The following is an 11,678-nucleotide window of genomic DNA, read 5'->3' on the forward strand; positions in this document are numbered from 1 at the left end:
TATTTTTTTACTAGTGAGTGCAGGACACTATAGTTCATTTCTGTAAGTGAGGAGAGCAAAATAAAGTGAACTGTGACATATTACACCCAGAAACTCTTCATACAGTGGACTAACAGTACAATTTGGAAGCAAAAATGATTCAGTCACTTTGAGCTGAGCATGTTTTTCTTTAATTGCTAATGTGATCTTTTTACACCACAGACTGAACTAAATGAAGCACTGCTTGGTAACCGGTTGAGCTAGACTGGTATTATCTAATTGTGTTCTTAAATTTAACAGCTGAATTCATTACATACCTTTCTATCAAAGTTATCTGACATTATCAAGATGAGTTTGTTCTGACACAGAGTCATATTTTATTACCATTTTATAACCTATAGCAAATAAAACTGTGATAATGAGAGGACTGTTCATAAATTTTGGTTTGACTGTATATTAGGATTAACTAGTTATTTTTATTGTTCAAAAATGGGACACTTATGGGGTTAAGGTCTGCCCTGTTTATCTGTAGTGTCTTGCCTTAATTTGAATTGTGAGACTCTCCACCTTCATGCATGTGTCTGTGCGGATCACAAATCTGAATGAGAACAAAGCAAAGGAATAAATGACTGCGTGTGGAGTCCTCAGGAGACCTCGATGATTTCCAAGCTGCCGGAGAAGCTGGACTGTCTGCTCCTCGTGCTCATCTCCTCTCGGGATCGGCTGTCCGTCATGCCGTCTATCTGGCAGCTCCTGCGCTTCAGCTGCTTCTCGAAGCTGCTCTCCTCGTGCCAGCTCCTGCGAGAGTCTCCTCCGTCTCCGCTGCGCTGTCGCCCGCGCCTCCTCACCGCCTCCAGACCCTGAGCGCAGCCGTAAAAGCGCGCCGACTCGGAGGAGAGGAACCAGCCTCCAGTTACGGGTCCGAGGACGATGTCTGAGTGCCAGCCTTTAAGTGCTTTAGCTGTTTTAGACGGAGCTCCATCCATGCTGCCGCTGCGCTGGAGCGTCTTACTATTATCTTCAGAACATTTAAATATAGTGAATATTTAAAAAGTAAATGAAAAAAAATGATTAAAGCACATAACATAAATAACGAAAAAATTAAATAAAATGAAAACTGAAAATAAGAATTTAAAATATGATTAGAAACTCTAAAGACGTGGGTGGAACAAGAAGCTAATTTTTCTGGCAGCTAGTAGAAAAGTAATTAAAAAGAACTGGTTAAAACCAGAGCCTCAGCTGAAGAATGGTTTGCTATATTAAATAATATATATGTGATGGAAAACAATATCTCTTTAAGATGATGTTTTTTTAAAATATGGAGTAAATGGATTGATTATATTAAACCAAAAGCTTTTCCTGAACTTCCATGGCCATTTAAAAATAAAAAAATTAAAAATCCCAAAGATGCATGGGTCGAAGACAACAACACTGCTTTAAATTGTTGTTGTTTTCCAAAAAAAAAAGTTACATTTTCTGTTTCATGTCATTGTATTTTTGTTTTTGTTTTTCTGAGCAAAAGATAAACATCACACATTTTCCCCTGATTTTCAGAAGAGAGCCACTAAAATGTCATTCAGTGTAACAATCTCGTCAGGCATATTTACAACAAAACTCAATTTATGACATATTAAAAGACTAATTACTTTCACCCCAAATACTAATTAGTTATCTACTATCCGAGATATCCTAGGTTTTGCCCATTTGTCAGCAAGACTTTTTTACTCATTTAATACACAATCAGATTTAATATGCTCCCTTATTCTTTTACATATTTTAATATGTCAGAATAAGCATGTTGTTTAAGCACTGAATGACAATGTAACATTATTTCAACCAAATTTTCACAATTTATTCTACGAAAACTTATTTGAAACCTTAAAATTAGACACTTTACTTACATTTAATGTGCTTTCTATGGACATAAAATCACTTTTGTAAATTTCTTTTGATGCAGATATCTTAACGTCTTTGACCCGCATACATATATGATGGTGTCTGACCTATGAACTCCACGGATCGGTCCAGCCAGGGCAGGATCTTCTCGCAGAAGCTGTCGTTGACAGGAATGCGCAAGAAATGCGAGTCGGGGATGAAGTCTGGTTTGGGGCAGGTGTTGCTAGCGTTGAGCACGTAAGCGATGTCGTTCTGCTGCATGAGCTCCTGCGGGAACACAGACATCAGCACGCGTTCTTGTCACGCGTTTTAGACGCGCTCATAATAACGTGTCTGCAGCAGGGCTGTCAAAATGGCTAAACAAACTATTGTGTTGGTCTGTCGTCATTATAAATAACTTTAGATGAAAATGAACTGAATTAACTGAAATGCTGCCTTGGCAACTAAATAAGTTCAAGTTGAAGCACTAAAATTACTAACTGGAAATAAACAACTAAAGCTGCAATTAAATTTAACTTATATAGTCTTTTTTTTTTTTTAAGCTTAAGCACTAAAATTGCTGACTGTAAAATAAATTAAAAAAATACAACAGAACTAAAACAGATTAAAAGTGAAATGAAACCTAAAAAGTTGAAGCACTAAAATTATTAAATGGAAATGAATACCATCTAAAACTGAACTAAAACAAACTAAAGCTGAAATTAAACTTAAATTGTCATATTTAAAAAAGCTAAAGCAATAAAATTACTAGCTATAGAATAAAAACTACAACTAAAAAAAATCTAATAAAAAGTAATACTGAATTAAAACAGACTAAAACTGAAAAACACAATTAAAGGAAACCTAAACAGTCATATATAAAAACTTGAAGCACTGAAATTATTAACTTGTATTAAACAAAAACTAAACTCGAATTCTGTACTTAAATATGATCAATATTCGAATTATATTCTAATTTAAAATGCATAATTTCAGTTAGGGTGAAGAAAAGCTTTTGGCTTCTCTCCCGAGGCCACAAGAGGGCGCATCGAGCAAAATATTACTAATGCACGTTTATTCAAAGCAATAAAAAAAAAAACAGTCATAAAGGTAAATCTGGTTTGTTAGGATAGGACAATATTTGGTCGAGATACAACTATTAGAAAATCTGGAATCTGAGGGTGCAAAAAATACAACAGAACTAAAACAGATTAAAAGTGAAATGAAACCTAAAAAGTTGAAGCACTAAAATTATTAAATGGAAATGAATACCATCTAAAACTGAACTAAAACAAACTAAAGCTGAAATTAAACTTAAATTGTCATATTTAAAAAAGCTAAAGCAATAAAATTACTAGCTATAGAATAAAAACTACAACTAAAAAAAATCTAATAAAAAGTAATACTGAATTAAAACAGACTAAAACTGAAAAACACAATTAAAGGAAACCTAAACAGTCATATATAAAAACTTGAAGCACTGAAATTATTAACTTGTATTAAACAAAAACTAAACTCGAATTCTGTACTTAAATATGATCAATATTCGAATTATATTCTAATTTAAAATGCATAATTTCAGTTAGGGTGAAGAAAAGCTTTTGGCTTCTCTTCTGAGGCCATAAGAGGGCGCATCGAGCAAAATATTACTAATGCACGTTTATTCAAAGCAATAAAAAAAAAAACAGTCATAAAGGTAAATCTGGTTTGTTAGGATAGGACAATATTTGGTCGAGATACAACTATTAGAAAATCTGGAATCTGAGGGTGCAAAAAAATCTAAATATTGAGAAAATCATCTTTAAAGTTGTTCAAATGAAGTTCTTAGCAATGCATATTACTAATCAAACATTAAGCTTTGATATATCTACGGTAGGAAACTTACAAAATATCTTCATGGAACATGATCTTTATTTAATATCCTAATGATTTTTGGCATTAAAGATAAATGTATGATTCTGACCCATACAATGTATTGTTGGCTATTGCTACAAATATCCCCCAGGGTCACATGCGTTCTGTGTGAATGGCTTAGTTTCAGTTTTGCCGTAGATCTTCTCCGCATTGACGTTCTCTTTTTCCGCAGTATTTTGAACGAGCAGCGCAGCATCCAGTGGCTTTAACTGGATAGGCTATCTAAAGCATTCAAATGTAATGACACCTACATCGTCACCGCATCTCGTGCGCCACTGATAAAGCTGCCTGACGCACACCTAAAATGTTTGCATTCGAATGTGTATTCTTATTTAGAATTCTACAAATATTTGAAATTGAAATTTGACTTGACAGCCCTAGTCTGCAGTGAGCGTCACCTGGTTGAGCACGTCTCTCTGGCAGCCCAGGTACAGGTGTGTCAGGATCCGCGTCGGCCCGCTGCTGCTGACGGAGAGACAGGGCTGAGAGATGCAGGACGGCACCAGCGTGGACTTCCCTTCACACAGACCCGGGAACAGCTGCGAGAACGCCACAAAACCACCTGCAGACCAGGACAGAGCATGCTATTGACCGCTGCGTGTTTATGAGGCCGGATGAAGACAGTGACAATGAAAACCTGCTAAAAGAGACGCCCTCAAAGGATTAATGTGTCGAGCAAAAAAGTTTGTCGTCACTATAAACAACTTTAGATGAAAATGAACACTACAAAATTCAAAAATTTTACTTAAAAGGAGAAATGCTGCCTTGGCAACTAAATAAGTTTAAGTTGAAGCACTAAAATTATTAACTGGAAATAAATAACTAAAGCTGAAATTAAATTAAACTTATATAGTCAAAAAAAAGAAACCGCTGAAACACTAAAATTACTAACTGGAAAATAAAATTCAATGAAATAAATAAAACAGACTAAAAGTGAAAAACTAAATTAAATGAAACCTAAACAGTAATATTTAAAAAGTCGAAGCACTAAAATTATTAAACGGAAATTAATAAAACCTAAAACTGAACTAAAATTTAATTAATGTTTAATTAATAACATAAAGCTGAAATTAAATTCAACTTAAATACTCGTGTTTTAAAAAGCTAAAGCATTAATGTTACTAACTATAAAATAAAAAAAACTAATAAAAACTACAACTAAAAAATAAAACTGAACTAAACCTGAAAAACACAATTAATGGAACCTAAACAGTCATATTCAAAAACGTGAAGCACTAAAATTATTAACTTGTGTTAAATAAAAACTAAAACTAACCCTAAAAACTGAAATAACAATAAAAATTGGCAAAAGCACATAACATAATTCACGAAAATTAAAAATGCAGTTAAAATAAAAAAAATTCAATATAAGAATAAAATAAAAAAAATTATGAATATGAATAAACACATGAATAGTGTCTCATTCGTCTCACAGAAGGGACGAACGTTTACGTTAATACAGAGGTCACGTTACAGTTAATGTTCACACGGGGATAAATGTGCTGTTTGTGGTAGTTATGACTTAAACCTGTGCAAAATGATGCCCTTCTTGTGTAGAGTTTTGCAGAAAACACTGAGCGAATTGGAACATGTGTGAAAGCAGGTGAAATGTGTTAAAAGTTTTGAGAAACTTGTCTTTGTTTCGAGAATTGTATGAATGGTTTGGCAATGAATTGTGTTAAATGAATCAGTTATAGTGTGTTACCAATCGAGAAAAACTGTAAGAAGCAATCAGACGCAGAGAACATGTTGATCTCACATCCTAGTGACGTGTCTTTGACCTCATTATGGTCATGTATGATACGGTATCTGATCATGAGTCAGTCTGATCTCTCGACGTGTCGAACAATCGCTAACTGTGTGTTTTAGTGCTACACAACCCTGAGCTGATTATCAGTCTCACCGATGACATCAGCGAAACAAAAGAAGCATTACAGTAACAGAGAAAAGAGGAACAAACAGATGAAACAAAACTCTTCAGTTCCTCTGGATTCACTTCCTGTGTAATGTCAGCGGTGAGTGTCGAAGACACACGCACACGCATACACACACACACACACGCGTGTGCGGTTATGTAATGATGAGGTCATACTAGAGCTGAACTGAGTGTTTGTACCTCAAATATTAGAGTCAAAATAATGATATATGAGCAGAACAGACTCAAAAAACACTGTTAAAATGTGTGCGTGTGTGTGTGTGTTTGTGTATGTGAGAAAGAGTGTGTGTGTGTGTGTGTGTGTGTGTGTATGTGAGAAAGTGTGTGTGTGTGTGTATGTGAGAAAGAGAGAGAGAGTGTGTGTGTGTGTGTGTGTGTGTGTTTGTGTATGTGAGAAAGAGAGAGAGAGTGTGTGTGTGTGTGTGTGTGTGTGTTTGTGTATGTGAGAAAGAGAGAGAGAGTGTGTGTGTGTGTGTGTGTGTGTGTTTGTGTATGTGAGAAAGAGAGAGAGAGTGTGTGTGTGTGTGTGTGTGTGTGTTTGTGTATGTGAGAAAGAGAGAGAGAGTGTGTGTGTGTGTGTGTGTGTGTGTTTGTGTATGTGAGAAAGAGAGAGAGAGTGTGTGTGTGTGTGTGTGTGTGTGTATTGACGTTCTCTTTTTCCGCAGTATTTTGAACGAGCAGCGCAGCATCCAGTGGCTTTAACTGGATAGGCTATCTAAAGCATTCAAATGTAATGACACCTACATCGTCACCGCATCTCGTGCGCCACTGATAAAGCTGCCTGACGCACACCTAAAATGTTTGCATTCGAATGTGTATTCTTATTTAGAATTCTACAAATATTTGAAATTGAAATTTGACTTGACAGCCCTAGTCTGCAGTGAGCGTCACCTGGTTGAGCACGTCTCTCTGGCAGCCCAGGTACAGGTGTGTCAGGATCCGCGTCGGCCCGCTGCTGCTGACGGAGAGACAGGGCTGAGAGATGCAGGACGGCACCAGCGTGGACTTCCCTTCACACAGACCCGGGAACAGCTGCGAGAACGCCACAAAACCACCTGCAGACCAGGACAGAGCATGCTATTGACCGCTGCGTGTTTATGAGGCCGGATGAAGACAGTGACAATGAAAACCTGCTAAAAGAGACGCCCTCAAAGGATTAATGTGTCGAGCAAAAAAGTTTGTCGTCACTATAAACAACTTTAGATGAAAATGAACACTACAAAATTCAAAAATTTTACTTAAAAGGAGAAATGCTGCCTTGGCAACTAAATAAGTTTAAGTTGAAGCACTAAAATTATTAACTGGAAATAAATAACTAAAGCTGAAATTAAATTAAACTTATATAGTCAAAAAAAAGAAACCGCTGAAACACTAAAATTACTAACTGGAAAATAAAATTCAATGAAATAAATAAAACAGACTAAAAGTGAAAAACTAAATTAAATGAAACCTAAACAGTAATATTTAAAAAGTCGAAGCACTAAAATTATTAAACGGAAATTAATAAAACCTAAAACTGAACTAAAATTTAATTAATGTTTAATTAATAACATAAAGCTGAAATTAAATTCAACTTAAATACTCGTGTTTTAAAAAGCTAAAGCATTAATGTTACTAACTATAAAATAAAAAAAACTAATAAAAACTACAACTAAAAAATAAAACTGAACTAAACCTGAAAAACACAATTAATGGAACCTAAACAGTCATATTCAAAAACGTGAAGCACTAAAATTATTAACTTGTGTTAAATAAAAACTAAAACTAACCCTAAAAACTGAAATAACAATAAAAATTGGCAAAAGCACATAACATAATTCACGAAAATTAAAAATGCAGTTAAAATAAAAAAAATTCAATATAAGAATAAAATAAAAAAAATTATGAATATGAATAAACACATGAATAGTGTCTCATTCGTCTCACAGAAGGGACGAACGTTTACGTTAATACAGAGGTCACGTTACAGTTAATGTTCACACGGGGATAAATGTGCTGTTTGTGGTAGTTATATTGTGTGTTCGTGTTTTCTGAATGAGAACATGACTTAAACCTGTGCAAAATGATGCCCTTCTTGTGTAGAGTTTTGCAGAAAACACTGAGCAAATTGGAACATGTGTGAAAGCAGGTGAAATGTGTTAAAAGTTTTGAGAAACTTGTCTTTGTTTCGAGAATTGTATGAATGGTTTGGCAATGAATTGTGTTAAATGAATCAGTTATAGTGTGTTAGCAATCGAGAAAAACTGTAAGAAGCAATCAGACGCAGAGAACATGTTGATCTCACATCCTAGTGACGTGTCTTTGACCTCATTATGGTCATGTATGATACGGTATCTGATCATGAGTCAGTCTGATCTCTCGACGTGTCGAACAATCGCTAACTGTGTGTTTTAGTGCTACACAACCCTGAGCTGATTATCAGTCTCACCGATGACATCAGCGAAACAAGAGAAGCATTACAGTAACAGAGAAAAAAGGAACAAACAGATGAAACAAAACTCTTCAGTTCCTCTGGATTCACTTCCTGTGTAATGTCAGCGGTGAGTGTCGAAGACACACGCACACGCATACACACACACACACACACGTGTGCGGTTATGTAATGATGAGGTCATACTAGAGCTGAACTGAGTGTTTGTACCTCAAATATTAGAGTCAAAATAATGATATATGAGCAGAACAGACTCAAAAAACACTGTTAAAATGTGTGAGAAAGAGTGTGTGTGTGTGTATGTGAGAAAGAGAGAGAGAGTGTGTGTGTGTGCACTTGTACAGCTATCTTTGTAAGAACCGATTTGAGTTTTAGACCATCGGAGTGGGGACAGTCTTATAAAGTGAGGACATTTTGGCCCATCCTTACTTTCTGAGAGCCCTTAAAGGTGCAATGTGTAATATTTAGAACGATCTATTTACAGAAATGCAATATAATATACATAACTATGTTTTCATAGGTGTATAAAGACCTTATATAATGAACCGTTATGTTTTTATTTACTTAGAATGAGCAATTTATATCTACATACACCGCGGGTCCCCTTACATGGAAGTCGCCACCATGTTTCTACAGTAGCCCTAAACGGACAAACTGCTCTTCAGAGCGCGTTTCGTCACTTTGTTGTTCTTGCGAATAAAACACTGACACAATGATGAACAAGTACATTAACATTCGCAATAGCATCGGTTTATTGAATAATTAAGTAAATATAATTCCTTAATTTACCTTTGTAAAGAAATCTCATTGCTCTCTGCTGTCTCAGACGACGACATCTTTACGTGTGTTGGCCACCGTAGCTTCTCTAAAGCGAGGGGTGAGCGGGGGACTGAGCCATTGGGTGCAATTCGTAACCTCACCGCTAGATGCCGTTTACACACTGCACCTTTAAAGGCCTGTTTGAGGGTCAAGACTTGGTTTTAGGGGTCAGGTTATTATTGGGTAAAGGTTAGCTTTAGGGTAAGGGTTTGAGTGAGGCACTTAGTTCTGATGGGTCGGTTTAGGGTAAGGAGCTAGAGACTGCATTGTGTCAATGTATGTCCTCAGAAAGATAGCTATACAGAGCTGTGTGAGTGTGTGTGTGTGTGTGTGTGTGTGTGTGAGTGAGAGAGAGAGGGTAAGAATGTGTGTGTGTGTGTGTGTGTGTGTGAGTGAGTGAGAGAGAGAGGGTGAGAATGAGTGTGTGTGTGTGTGTGTGTGTGAGTGAGTGTGTTTGAGTTGTGTGTGTGTGTGTGTGTGTGAGAGAGAGAGAGACAGCTGTGTGTGTGTGTGTGTGTGTGTGTGGGGGTGGGAGAGAGGGGGGGAGAATGTGTGTGTGTGTGTGTGTGTGTGAGTGAGTGTGTTTGGGTGAGAGAGAGAGAGAGGGTGAGAATGTGTGTGTGTGTGTGTGAGTGAGTGAGAGAGAGAGGGTGAGAATGAGTGTGTGTGTGTGTGTGTGTGAGTGAGTGTGTTTGAGTGAGAGAGAGAGGGTGAGAATGTGTGTGTGTGTGTGTGTGAGTGTGCTTGAGTGAGAGAGAGAGAGAGGGTAAGAATGAGTATGTGTGTGTGTGTTTGAGTGAGAGAGAGAGGGTGAGAATGAGTGTGTGTGTGTGTGACAGAGAGTGTGTGTGTGTGTGCGTGTGTGTGTGTGTGTGGGAGAGTGTCAGACAGACGAAACGGTTTTTGCTGAATCAGTCGGTCTTGATTGCTGCTCTAGTTAGTGGAAACCAATGAACACCACAAAGTCTAACCAAACCACTAAACCATACCATTATGGTGTACTTCAAACAACCCTCTGAAAGAGAGAGAGAATGAGACAGAAGAAAATATATATACATAAAACAAGTTTAATTGTGTGCCGAAGGACAGGAAATAAACTTAAGACTTAAAGCCACGTAAGAAGCTCAAAGCACCTGGTCCACCTGCCTCAGAGAGTGTGTGTGTGTGTGTGTGTGTGTGTGTAATATGAACCTGAGAGCAGGTGGACTGAAGGGAAACTCTTCTCCAGCTTGGCCAATAGGACGCTGAGAAAGGCCTCTGATGAGAGGGAGGCGGGGTCAGACGAGCTCTGGTCATACACCACGACCTCTTGACCCTGGAGCTCCAGCTGAAACACACACACACACACACACACGTAATGAAACACTGAGTTCATATCTTCTCCTTATTCCCTGTTTTCTAGTTATATTTCGAGTAAAATCTTTGTCGCTCTAGTGTTCTGGTTGTTAAAATTATGTTTATCTGATAGCTTTATATTCATACTAATGCTTGTCCAGTTGTGTCAGTGTAGTTTTCAACCTTAGTTAGTAGCTTGCAATGTTGCGGAAAGTAAATTTTAAAAGTAATGCATTACAATATTGCGTTACTCCATAAAGTAACTAATTGTGTTACTTAGTTACTTTTTATGGAAAGTAATGCATTATGTTACTTTTGCATGACTTTTTGTCACCTGGGCTGGGCTTGCTTATTTGTTTTTTAATAACAAAAAACCCAAAAGTTATATTTTTGGCAGCTGTAAGGACCCTTTCACACCAAAAGTGAAAGTAATAAGCCTCGTGGTGAAGAAAGTGCCTCTGCAGCTCTGATCTCTGACGGATATAAAGAGTGATACGCGCTAACAGAGACTGAGCACTCGCTCAGATAACTATGGGATGAGGTCACTCGGCAACCTGTTGCTAAGGCGTCTCAATGGCCCTCGTGAGAGACGATGGCTTGTTTGTTTCATTTGTTCATTGTGAACACACACACTTAGGTCTGCTGCACAGTTTATAGTCTATAAACCATCTAAATGATCAACATGATCAAACTTTGCTGTTTCACACAATCTACTCCACGCTTTCTTTCGTCTGATTGCTAGTTCAGAGTTTTTCAAGTTAAAGGTCTTTTATCACACTAAATCTGATGTTTAGCAGGATATTCACGCTGCTCTTTTACATGCAATGAGCAATTCAGAGCCAAAATGCTATTTTGCTTTATATGCCAATGTTAACAGTAAAGAGAAAAGAATGATCCAACCAGTGCTCAATCTGAGCCGGATCCTGTTCCGGAAAATGTCAGATTTGGGATTTCTGCGTTTCGGTAATTGTTTTTAAGGATCCAGCATTAGATCGTGACAGTGCGTGCGTGCATATGAGAGCGAGCGCAGGTTTATGTATTTGGAGGTTATGTATTGGTCCTCCACATATTTTTGACCGTGACCAGTCAGCTTTCTTAAGTTCAAACTCGCTCTCATTGATTGGTGCTTACTGCTTATTGTTTTGTGAGCAGCAGAACGTTCACATACACACAAACACACACACACACACACACACACACACACACTCTCTCTCTTTCTCACATACACACAAACACACACACACACACTCTCTCTGCAGAACGTATTTCACTTTATCAAATAAAGTGAAATATTATAATGTATAAACATTATAAATAGTGGTCGACCGATATATCGCCAATGCCGATATATCGGCCGATATTTGGCATTTTTAAAATATCGGCATCGGC

The 11,678-nt window shown here is 37.2% G+C and overlaps 1 protein-coding gene across 1 annotated transcript in view; it reads right to left on the minus strand.

The window, feature by feature from the left end:
- Window positions 1-305: 305 nt before the first annotated feature.
- LOC107561230 (dual specificity protein phosphatase 16-like) overlaps window positions 306-11,678 on the minus strand; it is a 22,540-nt gene continuing 11,167 nt past the window's right edge. The window contains exons 3-6 of the mRNA XM_016245615.1: window positions 10,146-10,281; window positions 6,596-6,759; window positions 1,956-2,142; window positions 306-997 (exon numbers count right to left, since the gene is read on the minus strand). Coding sequence (XP_016101101.1) covers window positions 624-997; window positions 1,956-2,142; window positions 6,596-6,759; window positions 10,146-10,281 — 861 coding nt within the window. The 3' untranslated portion in view covers window positions 306-623. The remainder of the gene's footprint in view (window positions 998-1,955; window positions 2,143-6,595; window positions 6,760-10,145; window positions 10,282-11,678) is intronic.

This window comes from Sinocyclocheilus grahami, unplaced genomic scaffold (assembly GCF_001515645.1).
Source record: "Sinocyclocheilus grahami isolate Dianchi unplaced genomic scaffold, SAMN03320097.WGS_v1.1 scaffold761.1, whole genome shotgun sequence".
Taxonomy (NCBI): domain Eukaryota; kingdom Metazoa; phylum Chordata; class Actinopteri; order Cypriniformes; family Cyprinidae; genus Sinocyclocheilus; species Sinocyclocheilus grahami.